Below are 20506 nucleotides of genomic sequence, written 5' to 3'. Positions count from 1 at the left end.
GCACTGTTAAATGCTACACACTATGTGTATCTAGACATTTCACTTTATCGAGTGGATTCCTGCTTTGCGATACTTTAGGTCTTGTGCACACTTTAAGAAACTACTCAAAATCTAGCCAAAACTTTGCAAGCACTCTGCTATACCCGAGTCTTTCTAGTGCTTCACTATATCCAAATTTAGTAGCACTTGTATACTCTCCATTATGTCCGATGCATGTTCCTGTATGCTCCGCCGGCTCCGCTCTGTACAACAGTCTGTGCGTCCTTGATTCAAACTGTGCTGCTACACATTGTCGCCACTGCGACAAAATGATTGTTGAACTCCCTTTGCACAGTTTTGCTGTAAAATTAACAAAGCATAGAGATTACCGAGCATAAGGTCTGGCTGGCTGGCCACCCTGTACAAAAGTAAGGGTATAAAAGGTTTTGAGAGAGCATAGAAGGAAACACTAGCGAAACATTTTGAATGGGCACAGAAATATGGAGAAGCGTGAAAAAAATTAACAAAGAAATTGCCATATTGTCTTCTCTTAAAAGGATACTCAATTGGGCTTGTTGGTGTGATGTTAAAAGACCGAATAGAGTAACAGTGCATTGTTTGTGTCTTTCTGTTTGGCCTGTTCCATGCACACTCTCCTTACAGCCACAGATATCATAAGCAGGTCTCTTAAACATTCCAGTGCTAAATTGAAATGAATCAAAGTTTATTTTATTTCAGTTTCAAACAGAAGTGGGGGGTTGAGAGGAGAAAGCTTTTTAGACGACCGGTTGACGAAGCTCTTGAAACCACAAAGCAGTACTGACAATTGTGAGAAGAATAAATCAAGTAAGAGGCAAAACATAGCACAATAAGCCCAATACAATAAATTCTCTGTTCTATATTGAAGAGTTTGGTCCAAGAGAACACATGATTATACAAAAATATAATAAATTACAATTCAGCACAGAGGCGAGATCGCACAAGCATCTTGCTTTCTGAACGTTCGCTTGCATTCTCATGATTCGCCGCGCTTTCATTAGTGGTCGTACGCTCGGCAAGGCGGGAGCGCCAATTGAACATTGCCTACTTGCTGATGTAGGAGGCAAAGCCAACATTCGGAAAGCGAAATGCATGCGTGTTCCGGTCAGTAAGCTTCCCCCCACCCCAAAAATAAGAAAACAAAGAAGAAAAAGAGAATAAAGAAAAAAAAATCGAAGTATATAATCGTTAAGCACTTGCACAGCAGTGCATTGCCTTTGACAAAAACATTTGTTCAATAACAGTAGGTACAATATGGTGGTTTGAGAAATAATATAGATGAGCTAACTGACAAATAAATGTCAGAGTGCAGAAAAAGGCACAGTGTTTAAGTTCTCATATAGTTTAGTGTCCAAGCATTTACGTAAATATGTCAACGTAGTGAAACCGTCTAAGTAAAGGTAAGACAAATCTGTCGCATTTTTGAGTTTCGTATAGTGTTTTATGAGGGTCAGTATTGCTATTCTAAATAGAAAGAGGTCATTTCGAGCTATTGACTTTTTGTAGAAGCATGCAAGTCTATATTCAAACATGAACAGGCCTTAATGAACAGGCCTTAATGTTTAACATAACTGCTAAAGCTCATGGGATGCAAAAATGTTGGCAAGTCAGTGGACATGGCTACTCCAAATTTCACATGTGGGACAAGAAATTTCCTTCCCTTTGAGCGGCACAAGCAATGCGCAGTGCTGATTGAAAGAGCTGGTTTAAGCTGTTAAAGAGTGACTTTCTTCCTTATTGGCTTTAGAGTGTAGCCACAAAAAGCAGATTGATCAGAGCCCCTAATTTTTCAGGTGATGGATGAAATGGCCGATGCCAAGCATGCGATTACCACCGAGACCTTTGCATTTCTTCTGATGGCCTGCATCACTGACAAGGAAGCTGGATTTTCACTGGGACTTAAAGTAAGCATAAGGAGTTCCTGTGTACAATGCACTGTAATATTATAAGAGCTTTAGAATGAACCATGCCTGTGCTAATATTAAAAAAAAAAAGTACTTTAGCCTCTCATAACCTGTTCTTGTGGAAAAGAGGTTTATTGTACATGGGCCGTGTTGCACTTGCTGCGAGCCAGTTGCACAACCTACAGCAGCGCAGACTGAGCCGAAAACAACTCACCCCGTATACGGCATACGGCACATCAACTAATTTATACACAGCTCTCAGCACAGGGCTGCTAGACGCCTGTGCTGGTTGAGGGGCTGCACTCTCTACATCGCCCCCCCCTTAAGAACATATCTGAGCCCTAACGTCTTTACAAGTCCAGCCTACCAGGAGGTACGATTTGTGGCCCACACCGAGTCATTTATACTGGGCCTGTGTGGCAGTTGAATGCTCTAGGTAAAAGCGTCCTTGTTCTTCTGGGTGTAGTCACTCTTTCTTGTGCAGTTGCATGCCTTTTCTCTGGACTTGCCCGTGTTAGCTGTTGACAGAGGGTTGCTTCAGGGCCTTCCCCATGAACCAGTTCTTGAAGGCATTGTGTCTCTGGTTACAAAACATCATATAACACCAGTTAAAAAGCACCGGTTACAAAGCATCACATAATAACAGAACAGTGCACTCGACCACTCTGCCAGATCCCTTACCGAGTATCCATGTGAGAATGTGGAGCTACAAGGCAACAAGTTGACAAAGTGCTGCACAACATCATACAGCCGTCAAGAAGCCTGTGTGCATCTCCTTTAGTCTTGGTGAAGAAAAGGACATTTCTGCATCAATTATCATCGACAGAACAAGACCACAAAGAAGGATGTATGCCCTTTGCCATGAATACATGACGCATTAGATTGGCTCTGCAACGCTATATACTTCTTGTCGATGGATCTCAAGACTGGCTACTGGCAAATAGAAGTGGATGACAGGGATCAGGAGAAGGCCGCCTTCATCATGCTGGACGGCCTCTTCGAGTTCAAGGTGATGCCATTTGGACTTTGCTCTGCGCCTGCAATATTCCAGCATGTGATGGACACAGTCTTGGCAGGACTGAAGTGGCAGACTTGCCTCGTCTATTTGGATGAAGTTGCAGTCGCTACAAATTTCAAAGATCACCTGAGGTGGCTTCAGACAGAATGATCAGGTCATCTGGACTCACCCTGAAGCCTGAAAATTGCCGTTTTGCTTATGCACTCTAAGAACAGTTTACACCCTTTGGCTTGCCCCTTCTGCCACACAAAAATAATCGTCATCTGCCTTGATGCGTTTCCTTTCTTTATCGCTGCAAGCCCGGAACTTTCCAGTGACGAACGGCACGCGCGTTATCAGAAGAGGCACTCCAAAGGGTGTAAACTGTTCTATGCTGATAACGCGCGTGCCGTTCGTTACTGGAAAGTTCCGGGCTCGCAGCGATAAAGAAAGGAAACGCATCAAGGCAGATGACAATTATTTTTGTGTGGCAGAAGGGGCAAGCCAAAGGGTGTAAACTGAAGAGTGTGGAGAGCTTACAGATAGGCCATGACATCAGCAAGTCTGGAGTCCGTCCCAACCCACAGAAGACAGCTGCCATCACGAAGTTCCTGCGGCCTGTCAACAAGAAGGCAGTGTGCAGATTCCTTGGCCTGTGTGCCTATTACAGGTGCTTTGTAAGAAACATTTCAAGAATTGCAGGAAGACACATTTTCAGGAACACGGCAGGAAGATACATTTCAGGAGCTGAGACGGCTGCAGTCACCACTCCTGCTTTCGTACTTCGACGAAGGCACTGAGATGGAAATCCACACCAACACAAGTAGCGTATGCCTTGGTGTCGTGCTCATTCAAAGGAAGGATGGAGTTGAAAGTGTAATAGGTTATGCTAGCCGGTTACTGTCTAAAGCAAAAGCGAATTATTCTACGCTGGAGAAAAAGTGCCTCGTGATCATTTGGGCTCTGGCAAAATTTTGGCCTTACATATACGGCAGGCATTGCAATGTGGCAAATGCCCTGTTTTGGCTGGCAAACTTAAAGGATCCTTCAGGTCGCCTAGCACGATGAAGTCTCAGACTCCAGGAACTCAACATCACCGTGATGTATAAGTCCTGTCCTGTATAAGCCTGTCGCACGTCCCTATTGACCTGCCACCGCGAGGCGAACTGTACGACGATGCCTTCCTAGGAACAATAGCTGCAGACGACTTTGCTGAACAGCAACGAACAGACCCAGAGTGACGAAGCCTTGCAGAGTCTACATAGAAGGCAAGACCGACGTTATTCCTAGAGTACAGTTGAACCTCGCAATAACGAAATCGGCAAGGAACACGAAAAAATTCGCTTTCGCGGGAATTTTGTTGTTGCGAAAAGAGACAGCACAGATAGGCAATGCATCGCAGAACAAAACCTTACTGTCGAAATTCTGTTACCTTACTTTGGCAAGCTTTGCTCGAGGATATAGAACCGCATTGCCGACAGTACAAAGTGCGCCACATGCATTGGTCAGCAGTGGCATCACTGCCGTGGAGCAGTATTCTTGGTCAGTTACTTTCGAAGATACTACCATTTCTGCGAGATTTTGCATAACTCGGCACCGGACGCAGAGCAACAGCGCATGCAGGAGCATTTCTCCAGCACGCGCAGTCGCCCGTAGGTGCCGACGCGTCCAGTGCCGAAGCAAAAGTGATCGTATCTCGTGTACCCGAAGGCAAACAATGGTGATTATGGCCCCTTAGAGCAAATCTACATCCGGCGCCAAATCCGCAGGCGATGGCTGTCGGGTGGCACCAAAACCAGCATTCTTGCTGCAAGGGATGCGTATTCCCGGACGATCGCTCAATCACGGCCCAATGCGTAGCACTATATGCTGCGACCACCATCTCAAACGCCATAAATGTCGGTGGGACATGGGTTTCCTTGTTTTTGCTGCATTTTTCTCACCGAGGTGCACATTTCGCAGCACATTGCCGCGATCGGCGATCATTTGAAATGCGCGTTCATTTTTCGTTCAGTTCCGCCTCATGCGATTGACCTAGGCTGCGCCGAGCTGTCAGCCACGAGGAAGGCAAAACTGAATGCGCGTTTCCAACAACAATGTACAATCTCGCCTAGTAGGTGTGCAAAACCGTCCTCACATGTCAGTAGCAACATGCGTGCCAGTTCAAACGGGCGATCAACAGACAAGGTGGCGGCCATGACGTGTTTCCAGCGCACGAGATCGCTTCCAGCGCTTGGTTGTTTTTGTAAAGAACAATGGCGGTGCCCATGTAAGTGTAATGTGTTGACATTTTACGCAATTTTTGTGCAAAACAACGCATTTAAGCATATTTTAGAGCCTGCTAGCCCTACGCGAGTAGGTAATATGCGGGGTTACGCTCCGGCAAATTTCGTGGATGCGAGATTGTAGTATGACATTTCGTTGCCGAGAGGTACGAAATGCATTGAATCTTATGGGCGTTCACCGGGGATATGAAAATATTTCGCTATCGCGAGAATTTGGTGGTTGCGGGATTTCGTTATCGCGGGTTTTGACTGTATTTCGGCGTGGACTGTCTTCGTTTTCTTTACACAAAGACGCCCTCATAAAAAAACTCCTACCCAGTCTGTGCAGCACAGATTTGTTGTAACTTGTTGTGCCCGCAGCACTCCGGCCAGAAGTTCTGCACACCCTGCACGACAATCAGACCGCCAGGCAGCTCGGGTTTTCCCGTAGGCTAGCAAGATCACAAGAGAAGTGCTATTGGCCGCGTCTGAGTGCCGACGTCACCCGTCACATAAAGACATGCCGTGACTGCCAGTGATCCAAGACACCTGGCTGTAAGCTAGGTAGTAATCCTGGCCAGCAGGATTACTACAGCCAATCGAGCCTCCTTGCCGACTGTTTCAGAAAATAGGAATGGATTTGTTTGGACCCTTTCCCACGTCAACATCCAGAAATAAGTGGATAGTCGTGGTGACGGACTACCTCATCCGCTTTGCTGAAATGAAAGCTCTGCCGAAAGGTAATGCAGCCGAAGTGGTGAAATTCTTTGTCGAGAACATCCTGCTGTGACGTGGTGCCCCAGAAGTCATCACCAACAGAGGAATGGCCTTTACAGCGGAGCTCACCCAAGCCATTCTCAATACATCCAGACAAGCCACAGGAGGACAACTGCCTACCACCTACAGATGAATGGTCTTACAGAGTGGCTGAACAAGAACTTTGTCGACATGCTAGCAATGTATGTTGATGTCGAGCACAAGACGTGGGATGCCGCCCTGCCATACGTAACCTTCACTTATAACATGGCAATGGAAGAAACAATGTAAATCATGCCGTTCAGGCTGGTTTACTGAAGGAATGCGAGGACCGCTTTTGACGTCATGCTGCCACAAGTCACAGACAAAGAGAATCTCGACGTCACCACCTATCTCTAGCACACTGAAGAAGCCTGACAGCTTTCTTGCCAAGCAGAGCTCTGATCAAGGCTGTGGCTTTCGATGCATGTGGGAGAAAGTGACCCAGGTTATTTACCATGCATAAAAGCTGCCACACACCAGCTACATCTGTGGGCTGACTCATGTCTTTCACTGCCTTGAGCTTGTTGGGGATGCCTTGCGGCAATATGTTAGCCCTGTAGGGGTTGAAGGACGGACTTCGGGATGAAAACCAAACTTGGGAGGATTTATTCTACATTATTTACAAGGAGGTGAGAGTCAAGTAACATTCGTACAGTCATTATGGGCCGGCAGCAACTCGGACGCTGCGGCCCGCGGCAAGAAGTTCGAGAGAGGTGAATCAGGGAATCAGGGAATGCTCTGGTCTTTCTGGAATGCTTCTTATAAACCCTTCGAGCACTGGAAGTCACGTCATGTTTGACCAATGGGAGAGTCCGCTCAGATGACGCCATTTTCGGCCAATCGTTGGCGCCCGTGTCGCGGTGTCACACCCGGCGGCTCTCTGCGGTCTTGTCTCGCTGACTGGCAATCCACTTCTTCTAAGGTGGAGAAGGCGGGGGCGCTCATGCTCCATTGTACGAGGCCCACCTGCTCCCGGTGCTATGGCCCCGCAGCGGTAGCAAATGTCTTCTTCAAAGGCGAAGGGGGACGATTGGGCTCTATTGTCCGAGGACCCCTTCTAATCCCAGCGGCGTACGACCGTGTTGGCACGTGAACTTGTGGGCTTGTGCGCTCCTCTGGAATGTGCTTTCCTGCTTCTGCATTCCTCAATTAGCTGTGCTGCGATTCGATGTGGTCTGGGGAACTCGAAGTAGCCTCAGGAAACGGCGCCATATCTAACAGCCCCAAGGAAAGAAACTTCTGTCTGGTGAAAACAGCATTTTTCCTCATTCAAGCCGATCCTAGCTTGAGAAAGCTTTGTGAGGACTCCTTTAAGGCGAATGTCATGTTCTTCTAAAGAGCGGCCAAAAACAAGGACATCATTATTCTTGCAGACCGTGCCTTCCAGACCTTCTAAAAATGTTGGCATTTGCTTCTGAAAAAATTCTGGTGCTGACGTAATGCTGAAGGGCATCCGATGAAAGCATTAACACCCAAATGGCATGCTGAAGGTTATGAACTCTTGCGATTCTTCCACAAGCTTGACTTGATAAAACCCAGACGCGTCCAATGTGCTGAATATTTTCGCATCTCCCAGAAGGCCCAGGAATTGGTCTACTGTCAGCAGATCATAGTGTTCCCAACTAGCATCACCAAAAGGGCCTTTTTTCTTGCAATAGTTGCACTGCGAGTTGCGCGCTGGGCACTCGGAGCGAGAATGTGGGGCATGACCACAGAAATCACACGAATTCTTGCTAGTGGCTTTCTGCCTTGCTGGCGTCACCTCGACGTGTCTGTCACGTCTCGGCTGGTACTGATGGTGCTTGGCTGCTTTGAGATTCGGTGCACCTTGCACCGTTGCATGTGCTTCAAGCGTACTCTTCTGTTTTTCGGCGTCTTCCGCTTGGCTTGCTTGAATATATGCCTCCTTGAGGCTGAGCTAAGGGTTTGTGCAGAACTTATCATCGGTGATTGAGGAATCCCACAGTCCCACCATGAAGCGGTCGTGGACAAGACATTCTTCGACTTGAGTGGAAGGGTAGTTGCACCTTTTTTTGCAGTTTACAGAGCTCTGCATAGTAGCTGTCCACGGTTTCACCCGGTTGCTGGGCTCGTTGATGAAACTGTGCCAACTCGTAATCTTTATTGATGGGATGGCTGAAATGTGTTGTGAATTTATTTGCATACGATAAAGTAGTTGTTCAGAGATATGTCAAGGCCAAAAGTTTCAAGAATGGGCGAGCTTCAGAGCTCATGTAGTACAGTAGAGTCCAAACTTGAATATCTCCCAGTGCATGGTGAAGGCCTAAAGTAAATGTGTATTACTTGAAAAGGTTTAACCAGGTCGACCAGGAACCGGCGTTTTTGAAGTTAAACCAATCAGGCTGGCGCAAGGAATGACTGGCCCATAATGCGGTCACAGGTGCGGGCGTAGCAGCTGATTGCAATGAATCTGGGAACGTATTCTGGGAGGATAACTTTTGGCAGTACTGTCGCTTTGGCCGTCAGGCGCACACAGGTTGGCTGGTTGAGCAAAACCAGATGATCTGATTAGCTGCTGGAGTACTACGTCACACCAAGACGATAAGATTGTTGAAAGTGATTGTCCGAGAATATGTCCCCAGTATGCGGAGCGGCCTTCTCCAATGACATGATAGCTGCTAAGTGCGGCGACTGTGACATCTAGGCAATTGACTTGCATGTTGTAGGCTAGCTGGCGAGGTCGAGCATTGGGGAAGCCAAAGGATGTGTTGGTAAGGCAGACAAGGGCAACTATGCAATTGCTGGCTGGAGGATTAGGCTTGTGACAAGCATGTGACGCCCCCTAGGTATAATCTTCGTTGGCCCGCCATGCTTTGGGGGCAACATTGGTCACCGCACCAAATAAGCACTCATGAGCAGAGCTGCTTGGCGGTCAGTCATCGTTCATCACCGCCACACTGCGGAGTGTCACTTTGACGGCGGGTGCTTTGAGCCCCCCCCCCCCCCCCCCTGTTCATGAACCCGGACGGATTATGACGCTGGTGACGAGTGCCCACAGATCAACCCATGCTTCTGGGAGCGGTGAAACACCGCCCCCGTTCCTGCCGCCATGTTGCTGTACAGGAGGTTCGAACCGTTCGAGGGAGATGGGTCTGCCTGGCCAGTCTACAAGGAGCAAGTCCACGTGTTCTTCCAGGCAAACGACACGCCCGAGGCCAAAAAGCAGTACATTTTTTTGGCCAGCTGCGGGACCTGCATCTTCGATCTCCTGCTCTACCTCCTCAAGCTGCCACACCGCATGTTAAGACGCTGAGTGAGCTGCTCACCATGCTGCACTCACATTTCAGCCTGGCACTGTCCACACTAATGGAGTGTTTCCGCTTCAGTAACCGAAGCCGCTGGGAAGGAGAGACTCTTCGGCAGTTCGTTGCTGAGCTACGAGGGCTAGCGAGTGCCTGCACCTTTGGGGACCAGCTCGACTCGCTGCTCCCGGACAGTTTCGTCTGCGGCATAAACAACCCCGCCATGCAGGCGTGACACCTGGAGCTACCTAACCCCTCGCTGTAAGATGCTGTGAAGGCAGTGCTGGCGATGGAAGCTGCGGCCAAGGACGTCAGCGAGATTGCACTTTCTTTTTTTATTGCGATAAAGGCTTGCCCTTAAGGCATAATTCTTGGAGCGTATATGTGTATTATATGTGTGCTGTGAGGCCTGTGTTGTGTATGAATTGAAGCAGTGTTTTGTGGAATCTGTTGTCATGTATTCAGCGGTTATAGCTGGTTGTCACACTGTAGCGGAGGCCGGCTTGCAGTAAGAGACGCGAGCAATCCGATTATAAACCCGTACATGTCCATATTAGGTGGTATGCATCTGATTCCACCACAGGAATGGAGCATTATGGACACGTAGCACCCAGTGCTAAATGCAACCAGTTCCACCTTGAGACAACAGCCGGTGTAAGGGCCACCCCGGCCCGAAGCCTCCTAAGCACAACTTCCACCGCCCTAGTAAGGTGAAGGGGAGGGAGCAGACACACGGTGGGATAAGAGCGCGTGTGTCCTGCCGGAGAACATTTTTACGGGCTTGCAGCGAGTTACGGGGTTGGGGTGGGAGGGGAATAGGTGGAGAATCAGGATTAGGAGGGCAGTGTGCCTGCTGGTCAGCAGCAATGTTGTGAGGGTTCGCTGAATGGCCTTGAATCCAGTGTACCTTGACGCAAGTAGCTGTCTTACTATTCATAGTGTGTATTGTCTCGCAGATTTTTATCGCCTTATCAACCTTCTTGAATTCCTGAATAGCCGCTAAAGAATCAGTGAAGATATCTAGTTGCTTGATGGTAGGCAGCTTAGATGTGGCATCTTGCACAGCGTCGTGGATGGCTTGAAGTTCCATTACTAGAGCGCTGGCTTCCGTAGATAAATAGCGCTGGTGGCCGCTGATGAAATTTTGTGTAGTACTCAGGAATGATGTCCTTCCGCCATCTGGGAGATTGGCAGCATCCGTATAGACTTTGCAGATGTTAACGCATGATGCATCGACGATGTTGTGTTCGTCAATAATACCTGTTGTATCGCTGCGTCGTAACTTCGTTTGCTTATTAGTCGTGATGCTGGTGAATTCCCAGGGAGGCATTGGATAGGGCTGATTGTCAATTCGAGAGCCACGGTGAAAATGAGCGTGCAACGCAGTGACAGCCGGAATAAGTTGCTTTTTTATTTCACGTGCTTTTTCACGTTGCAAAATTAGCTCTGCAATTGTGTTGAGCTGGGCATGTTCCTGTAAGGTTGGTATCGGAGTGATGCGGGGCAGTGCTGTGATTGTGCGCATAGCATCGATTAATCGTCTCCAACTGTGCCAGCTGTGCCAAAGTCAGCCGTTGAAATTGTGCTTGATATAAAATTCGTGGCTGCAAGACTGCACGCACCAACCGTCGAGCTACGTCAGTACGAGCTCCAGCTGCTTTTGCTGCAATGCGACGAATAAGGTGAAGTGTTTTTGTCAAACTCTGTCTGGTTTTACGGAGCCAGTGTGCACCACTGCCAGATTGGTGAATACCGAGACCCAGTATGCGAACCTCAGAAGCCTCAGGGATTGTCACTGCGCCGAGTCTAAATGCAAAGGGGTGCTGCGTGATTCTTGTGCGTCCTTTCTTGTTGGCCACCACAACATAGCTTGATTTTTGGGCAGAAATGTCCAACCCTGCTTTCCGAGCGTAGTTGTTCAGCACATCAAGGGCTTCTTGAAGCTGTTGAGTTTGTCTAGATATATCTTTATGCACGGACCACAAAGTGACGTCATCCGCATAGATTAAAAACCTCACATCTGGAATCCGATGTAGTTGCCAGGCTAGAGGTATTAGAGCAACGTTGAAGAGAAGAGGAGCCAGAACCGAACCTTGTGGGACTTCTCTGTTCGATGTGAAGTATCCTTCTTGCCTTCCATCTACTCTAATCGCAAATGTGTGATTCTGAAGGAATGAGTAGATTAATCTTATCACCCGCAGTGGAAGTCCCAGGTCGATGAGGTTGGATATGATAATTTCATGGTCTATATTGTCATAAGCTTTCGTTATGCCTGTTGCTACTACCGTGCGCACACCGTGACTGTGTGGAGAAACCTGTAAAACATCGTCTGATAACATAGAAAGTCCGTCTTCAGTTCCCAAGTAAGCACGGAATCCAATTTGAGCAGGATTTGGCGTTCAAGCCACCAGGAAACTCGTGTGGCCAGCATCTTTTCAGCGAGTTTGCAGACAGTTGAGGTTAGTGAAATTGGGCGTAAAGACTGCAGGCTATTTGGAGACTTTCCTGGTTCCGGAATCGCGACAACAATTGAATGCTTCCAATCAGATGGAACGTTTCCAGTCTCCCATACTTTATTAATAGCCTGAAGAAGTGCGTCGAGAGCTGCTCCTTCCATGTTCTTGAAAACCTCATAAGGAATACCATCGGGACCAGGTGTTGTTCGTTGCTTCGAAGTTTCAATCGTCGCTATTAGTTCGGCCATGCTGAAAGGGCTGGATATTTCGGATTTGGAGGTTGTGTCAGACTCATCAATTTCGGGGCAGTTTATAGGTGACGCTTGATCGTATTTCGGGAAAAACGCTCTAGCAGCGTGTTCTGCAAATCGATGTGGCGAACTCTTCATCGCTAACCTAACGCTCGCTGCAGGGTCAGGTTGCTTATGACCACGTTCCATTGACCGGAACGTACGCCAAAGGGCTCTGTTTCCAATACCCGATCCAAGATTCTCGCACCACTCATACCATTGTCGTCGAGAAAGTTGCTTTTCGTGCTGACGCACCTTCGCCGCTGTATGGTTAGCACGTGCACGACTACCTGATGCATCGGGATTCCTCGGCGCACACAATTCTGCCTGACGTCGCTTTGCCCAAAGTTGCAAAAGGGTGAGGTACGGTTGAGGTTGTTCCTCGTCAACTTTGGTTACAGTGGTGTTCCTCCGTAGCAGTTCTTGCAAAGCGGGAAGAATTTCTGAGGGCTCTGTGGGTACTTTATCAATCGATGATTCCCGAAACTTATTCCAATGCGTGACTGTTACTTGTCGAATTTTCTTTATGCAAGTTCTGTGCAAACCAATCTTTATTGGCATATGATCACTGCCCCATGTATCTGGTTCCACCCTCCACTGCGGCATTCCAGGACCCAACCACCACGTGAGGTCTGGAGCGTTTGTTCTAGATACTGCGGGTACAGCACAGGTAGCCACAGCGTGATGGTTCAGCAGTGTAAAAGTGGCATCGCTCATGATGTTTTTAACTTGGTATCCTCTTCGAGAGTTGTACCCCCATTCTGTATGTGGGGCAATGAAGTCTCCACCCACGAGAATAGGAATTCCCAGGTACGTAGACCGGAGATCGGCTATCCACCCCAAGTTCAAACGTGTGCGCTGCGGTCTGGCGTAGAATGACACTAGAATGACAGGAGTCTTCACTGGTCATGTCAGGACCCCGACAACTTCTTGATTACCACTACACCATGGCTCCAGGTCAATCACTGTGTGAGCAATATGCGATGATATATAAACTGCAGCTTTTCCCAGAGCTGAAGCCATTGTAGTAGCACGTCTATCTCTAATAGATGGGTTATGATACCCATTAAAATTGGATAGGGAGCATAGCTTATTATGCTCTTGAATAAGCAGTGCCCATACATGTAGCTTATTGTATTGAAGCTTGGTTTTAATTTCTCCTAACTTGGAGTTTGGGCCCCGACAATTCCACTGTAGAATTCCATCCTGTGACAGCTGCTGCAGAGAATTAGCCATGATGCAGGCAATTCTGAATGAACAACGTTAGTTGAGCAAGTTGATCTAAAACTGCTGTCCAAACAACAGTGACCGGCTCACTGTCGGCGGAAGTGGCTGTCAACAAGGAGGAGGGAAAGAGAAAAGTAGAAAGCAACCAGAATAGAAAGTAGAAAGTAGAAAGTTAACCAGAATAACGTCTAGTTGGCTACCCTACACCGGGGGAATGGGAAAGGGGAAAACAAGGATAACAGGGAGAGAGGAGGGAAGGAAAGAAGGAAATTGCGGTGAGTTCGCTGACGTGTGTGGCTTTACAGAAATTGCATTAATAGTCACAGATGGTCGCACAAGCCCGTCGTCCTTAACAAGCACAAAAGCGCCTTCACCGCTTTATGGGCCAACGGGCGATGGGGGCGGTGTTCCAACAGCACCTGCACAGAAAGCGGCCGATTGTCCAGTTTTTGGAAAGCTTTGGCAAGTTCTTCTCTCTCAGGGGTGTACGTGGACAGTGGCACAGCAGGTGGTCGATGTTTTCTTCGATGCCACAGACCTCGCATGCTGCGCTGTCAGTTACTCCAATTAATGTAAAGTACGCCCTTGTGAAGGCAACTCCTAACCAAAGGCGACAGAGAAGCGTAGCTTCACGTCGAGGAAGTCCGAGTGGAGGTCGGAGCTGCAGGGAGGGGTTTAGTCGGTGCAGTCGTGTAAGTCGTAAGCTTGGCGAGTTCCACTCGGTCAGTGTGAGACTGCGTGCCAGGTGTCGAAGCTGCCTTGCAGTGTCTGTCCTCGAAAGCGGAATTGGAATGCTGTGCTCTTTTTGGTGTGCTGTGCGAGCAGCGTTATCGGCAGAATCATTGCCACTGATTCCACAATGGCCAGGTACCCATTGAAAAACGACCTCGTGACCTTTTTGTTGGACGTGATGGTAAAGTTTCGCGATTTCGTATGTCACTTGGTCATGGCATCCGTGTCGGAGAACTGACTGTGTGCACTGTAATGCCGGTTTTGAATCACAGAACACAGCCCATTTTCTAGGTCTTTCAGATTCAATGAATTCCACTGCTCAACGCAGGGCCATTAGTTCTGCCGCCGTTGAGGTCGTGACATGCGATGTCTTGAAGCGCAGTGTCATTCCTCGCGTTGGTATAACCACGGCACCACCAGAACTGCACGACGTAGTCGATCCATCGGTATAGATGTGCACGTGGTTGCCGTACTTTTCATGCAAAAGAAGTAAGCTCAGCTGTTTTAGAGCAGGGGCTGGTAGATCTGTCTTCTTCTGTAGTCCTGGAATCATGATATGTACTTGTGGACGGCTCAAACACCACGGAGGAAACGCTGGCTTGGCCGCAGGTGCGTACCCTGAAGTAAACGACGCACAATGTGCACTGACAATACTGCTAAATGTCGAGCAGGGCCTTGCAGCAGTGAGGCTCGCCAAGTGGTGGGAAGGGGTCCTAGCACAATGCCTGAGATGCATACGCATTGTCTTAACGGTAATGTGCGTCGTGATTGGGTAATCCTGTGCAAGGGCAATGGTTTCAGCCATTGATGCACTGCGTGGTAAGCCAAGACATATCTTAAGGGCTTGGGCTTGAATACTCTGAATCGTACGCAGGTTAGTCTTGAAGGTGTTGGATATTGCAGGCAGGCTGTATCGCAGGAATCCAACGAACAGCGCCATGTACAGCTGTAACATAGCGGGTATAGATACTCCCCAACTTTTTCCTGCAAGAAACCTGAACAGGTGACGGATAGCAGTCAGCTGCTTTTTCACGGAATTCACGTGCGGAGTCCAAGATAGGTCTGTCAATTACGGCTACCAAGAACCTGTGACTTCTGCTGTGTGGTATAAGTTGCCCGTTAATAGATATGCCGTTAGCGGACATTCGCTTCCTTGTGAATGCCACCATTGCGCACTTCCCGCATGAAATTTAAAGTCCTTGTTCACGAAGGTACCAAGATGTCATTGTGGCAGCCTTCCGAAGCCAAGCGCGAAGCTGAAGTCATGTCACACTCGATGCCCAAATGCAGATGTCATCCGCATAGACGGAAAGTCGTATGGTGCTTGGCAGGTTGTCAACTAATCAACAGAGGGTGAGATTGAAAAGAGTCGGGCTAAGCACTCCGCCTTGAGGGACTCCTCGGCTACCGTAATGCTCAGATGTCGGGCCATTTTCTGTGTCCACGTAGAATGGTCTCTTCTGTAAGTAGCTGCACATCCACATATACATCTTACCACCAAGTCCAACAGCTTCTAACATGCTAAGGATGGCTTCATGGGTGACATTATCATAAGCGGCTGTCATCAAGTTGGCGACAAAGGGCAGTACCTGTAGTCGCTGTGGTGGTGCCCACTCCCCCTCACAGTGCCTGTTCTCTCAAGCACAATGCTTCACGTGCGGGAAAGCGGGGCACCTGGCACATAGGTATATGCCGAAGGGGGAGGATGAACAGCGGACAGCAGCAGCAGCAGCCTGGTTCAAACCCAGGTCCCACACAAGCTCGCAGCCAAGGTAGCCGTCGTAAGGGTACGCGGCGGAGACTTGCGGCAGCAGGCTCGAGTTCCCCTGCGGCGAGGCTCCACACCGTGGCCGAGGACCCGCCGATTTTCAACATGTGGCACACAGGCCTTGTTCTCTTGTCTGTGCCGCCGTACATGCTGACCATTGAAGTCTGCGGGCACCCCATTTTCATGGCGCTGGACACGGGCGCCAGCGTGTCGGTCATGGTCCGGAAACTCTTCAAGTATACCTTCTCCAGGGTGTCCATCGAGGCTTTGGGTGTCATGCTGCGCAGCTACTCCGGACAGCCATCCCAGGTCAGCGTTCTCCTTGGCGACAGGGAGGCAATCCTTCCCCTTTACTTAACCAAGGGGTCGTTGTCGATGCTACTGGGCCGAAACTGGATTCTCGCACTGGGCGTTCATCTGCTGTAGTACCAGGAAGCCAGCCTGCATGTTGTGAAAGATCCCCAGCCTCCTGACAGCCTCCTGGCTGGACCTGGGAGAGCTGCCTGGAGTAGCTGCGCAGCATCACGCCCGAAGCCTCGACGGACACACTGGGGAACATACGCTTGAACAGTTTCCCGGCCATGACCGACACGTTGGCCCCTGTGTCCAGCTCCATGGAAATGGGGTGTCCACAGATTTCGAGGGTCAGCATGTACGGTGGCACAGACGACGGTACAAGGCCTGTATGCCACATGTCGAAAACCTCCACGACGTTAAGCCTGGCCGCGGAAGAACTTGAGCCTGCTGCCGCACGCCCCGCCGCGTACCCCTTGCGACAGCTACCCTGGCCGTTGGCTTGTGTGGTACCTGGGCATGAACCAGGCTGCTGCTGCTGTTTGCTGTTCGTCCTCCCCCTTCGGCATACCCGTGCCAGGTGCCCCGTTTTCCTGCACGTGAAGCATTGTGCTATAGAGGACTGGCACTCTGAGGGGGAGTGGGCACCACCACAGCGACCGCAGGTACTGGCCTTTGTCGCCAACTTGTTGACCGCCGCTTCTGCCGACGGTGAGCCAGTCACACGGGCAATCTCGCTGGCATCCTTGGCGGCAGCTTCCATTGCCAGCGCTGCCTTCATGGCATCGTCCAGCGAGGGGTCGAGAAGCTCCAGGAGTCACGTCTGCATGGCGGTGTTGTTGATGCCGCAGACAAAACGGTCCCGGAGCAGCGAGTCCAGTTGGTCCCCTAAGGCGCAGGCACTCGCTAACCCTAGTAGCGCAGCAACGAACTGCCCGAGGGTCTCTCCTTCCCGGCGGCTCCGGTTGTTGAAGCGTGTGGGGATGCGTGACTCTCACGCCTCCCCAGAGATCTAGTTTTCCCGCATAGCTCGTCTCCTGCAAGGCGGCTTCGCCCGCCAAGTGGCCTGGCGCCCGTGGCGGTTGGAGTGGTTGAAGCGCCGTACGAGAGATGGCGCGAGTGTTGCGCTGCTGATGCCGCCTACAGGCAGGGCGCGGGAAAGGAAGGCTCGCTCTCTTGAGCGGGGGACTGGCGAACGTGGCGGACGTCCCGCACGTGCGCCGATCCATGCTTCGGCAAGACCGTCTCGCGGGGCCGCCTTCGAGCGCGCCACTGTTCGCGTGACCGTATGCGCGAATTACCAGGCGTTGGGATCCAGCATGGGGTGAACATATTCGCTCGTTATCCGGTCGCGGTGAGTCGGACTTCTAGATTCGTCACGCGCCCACCGGAATGTTTTGTGTATAGCAACTCGGCTAGCAGGCATTGATCTATGAAAGGTGCAATAAATGCCCTTGTGATTGTTTGCCCTACTGTGTTGCCGTTCCTTTGTCCCAAGAGCACACGGAGGAGAATCCCACAAGCGGAAACATTTCATTAGTGTGGGCAGTGCTGGGTTGAAATGCGAGCGCGGTATGGCGAGCAGCTCACCCAGCGTCTTAACATGCAGCGTAGCTGGCTTGAGAAGGTCGAACAGGAGACTGAAGGTGCTGGTCCTGCTGTTTGGCCTCGGGTGTGTCGTTTGCCTGGAAAAACAAACGGACTTCTTCCTCGTAAATTGGCCAGGTGGACCCATCTCCCTCGAACGACTTGAGCCTTCTGTTCTGGCATGGCAGCAGCAACAGCGGGCGGTGTTTCGCCGCTCGCGGCGGCGTGGGACGCTCCGTGGATTCTCGTCACCAGTGTCACGATCCGTCTGGGTTTGTGGACAAGGGAGGGCTTGAGGCACCCTCTGTTAAACAGACGCTCCGCAGTGGGGTAGTGATGAACGATGACTGACCACCGAGCAGCTGTGCTCGTCAGTGTTTATTGCGGTATTGTGACCAATGTTGCCTACTGAGCCTGGCAGGCTACCGAGCCTGGCGGGCCAACGAAGATTGTGCCTGAGGGGCGTCACATGCTTGTTACACATTTGCTGGCATGTTGGCTGGCATCTATGTACCTGAGGGAGCCTGACCTCATTTTTTCAAGCCTTGCCCATTGCCGTTTATCCTGAAGGACGGAGTCACCCAGGAGCTGCAACGTTTGCAGCGAGAGGGCATCCTGGTGCCTGTTGAGACATATGAATGGGCTGCCCCCATCGTACCTCTCCTCAAGTGAGACGGCAGTGTCAGGATTTGCGGAGATTTCAAGGTTACCATCAAGCCTATCACTACCGTTGAGAGGTACCCGCTACCCCGGATCGAAGATCTCTGGTCGGCGTTGTCTGGAAGACAGAAGTTCACGAAGCTTAACCTCAGATGCTTACCAGCATCTCCCAAAAGCCTCCCGGAAGTACGTCACAATATCGTCAACTTTGGGGCTCTTCCAGTACACGCGCTTACCATCTGGCGTGGCCTCAGCCTCTATTTTGTCGATGGTCTCCAGGTGTCACAGAATAAATAAAATAAATGTGGGGAAACCTGTTCCTACTGGTATGCAATAACGGGTTTAAAGCCATTTTTCAGAGGGAGATGGACAACCTATTAAGGGGCATGAGGCACGTGGCAATGTATTTGGACGACATCCTGGTTACTGGTACCGATGACAGGGACCACCTGCAGAACGTGCACAACGTCCTGGCATGACTGCAGGACGCTGGTCGCAAGCTCAAGCTGGAAAAGTGTGTTTTGCTGGCCCCCAGTGTTGAGTACCTGATATATGTCATTTCCCAGGCCGGCGTAGCTACCAGCTGGTCTGCCATCTGGGAAAGGACCTCGGACCTGCTGATGCACTAAGCCACTTGCCCCTGCCAGAGGTGCCTACCCTGCTGCTGTTTCAGAACCTGCTGAAGTGTTCATGCTGGAGCATGCATACCCTGACATCTCTCCAGATCTGCAGTGTTGCAGGCGACCGGCCAGGACCCAGTCCTGTCTCAGGCGGTCAAGGCAGTGTCCCGTGGGGAGGAGTTGGTTCAACAGGCCTATAGCCACAAGGTCACTGAGCTTAGCCTGCAGTAGGGCTGCCTACTGCAGGGTTCTAATGTGGAGATCCCACAATGTCTCCGGTCCAGGGTCCTGCATTTGCTGCACGCGGGTCATCCTGGCGTGGAAAAGACCAAAATGGTGGCCCGGTCCCATGTTTGATGGCCTGGCCTGGACCAGAACATCGTTCACATGGTGTAGAGCTGCCAAGTCTGCCAGGAGCATCAACGGACCTCACGTCATGTGGAAATCACCCCCTGGCCATTCCCACAGAGATCCTGATGCCGCCTGCATGTAGACTTTGGGAGGCCTTTCAAAGGCCATTACTTCCTGGTCGTTCATGTTTTGAATATTGTAACAGTGCTAACACATGCGCCCACAAAGTAACAAGGCCAAGACACCTGCTTCAAATGGTGCAGCCGAGCCGCTGGTGCAGACCATCAAGGACAAGCTCAAGAAGAGCGAGGCTGGGGATTACCGGGCGCAGGTAGCCCGGGTACTGTTCCAGTACAGGACCACGCCCCAGAGTGTCAGTGGCCACACCTCCTGTGAGCTTCTGCTGGGCCAGATGGTTAAAACACCCTTGGACGTCTTGCAGCCAGACCTCCGTTTCACCGCGCGCCTGAAGCAGCTAAAGCAGAAGCTGGCTGCTGACCGAGGGTGCCGTCCCGGCCCTTTGCCGGAGTCGGGAGCTCTAGTCTTCGCCAGGAACTTTTGTCCTGGCCCCCCCTGGTCCGCCGGACAGGTGGTGTCTCCTGCCAGCGCCTCATCGCTGCTTGTCCGCATGCCAGACGGGACCACGTGACACCGGCACACCGACCATGTTAGGTCTCACCTCGGGACTTAGCTAGCACCTTCTACTGCCGCTTCAGAAGTCAAGCCGGCAGGAGGAAGAGTGGCAACAACAGTCGCTTCCAGCGAAGCACCGCCCACCTTGAAGGCGGCAAGCATTGCCCGTGGTGTGGTGCCTGTTAGGCCAGTGTCAAGTCCGGCACCACTCTCAAGGCCAGGCACTGCGGACCCTCTGGACAGAGTGCGGCTGGCTCAGGCAGCACCCGGTGTTGCCATACTCGGCCCGTCAACACCAGTGCCCAGGCGAAGTACTCAACCGCAGAGGCCGCCGGACCGTGACTCACCTGGCTAACAGGCGCCGTCAGCCCAGCTGAGATGGCGGCAGAGCCTTGACCATGCGTCAACTTATGTTTGCTTGGACATATTTTGTTTGTAGTGAACAAACAAACTGGGGGTAAGGGGTGTGACAAGCATGTGACGCCCCCTAGGCACAATTTTCGACAGGCTTGATGGGCAACATTGGTCACCGCACCAAACACTGACGAGCACAGCTGCTTGGCAATCAGTCATCGTTCATTACCACCACGCCGCGGAGCGTCACTCTGACGGCGAGTGCCTTGAGCGCCCCTCCCTCCTTCATG

General features: G+C 50.7%; 1 protein-coding gene across 2 annotated transcripts in view; it reads left to right on the top strand.

Annotated features, from left to right (window-relative positions):
- The window catches only part of LOC135898258 (pentatricopeptide repeat-containing protein 1, mitochondrial), a 75368-nt gene that overhangs the window by 16488 nt on the left and 38374 nt on the right, over positions 1-20506 (top strand). For both annotated transcript variants that reach the window (XM_065427104.2, XM_070524470.1), the window contains exon 4: positions 1812-1922. In XM_065427104.2, coding sequence (XP_065283176.2) covers positions 1812-1922 — 111 coding nt within the window. The remainder of the gene's footprint in view (positions 1-1811; positions 1923-20506) is intronic.

Source organism: Dermacentor albipictus, chromosome 8 (assembly GCF_038994185.2).
Source record: "Dermacentor albipictus isolate Rhodes 1998 colony chromosome 8, USDA_Dalb.pri_finalv2, whole genome shotgun sequence".
Lineage (NCBI taxonomy): Eukaryota > Metazoa > Arthropoda > Arachnida > Ixodida > Ixodidae > Dermacentor > Dermacentor albipictus.
This window is presented reverse-complemented; position numbering and strand designations above follow the sequence as displayed.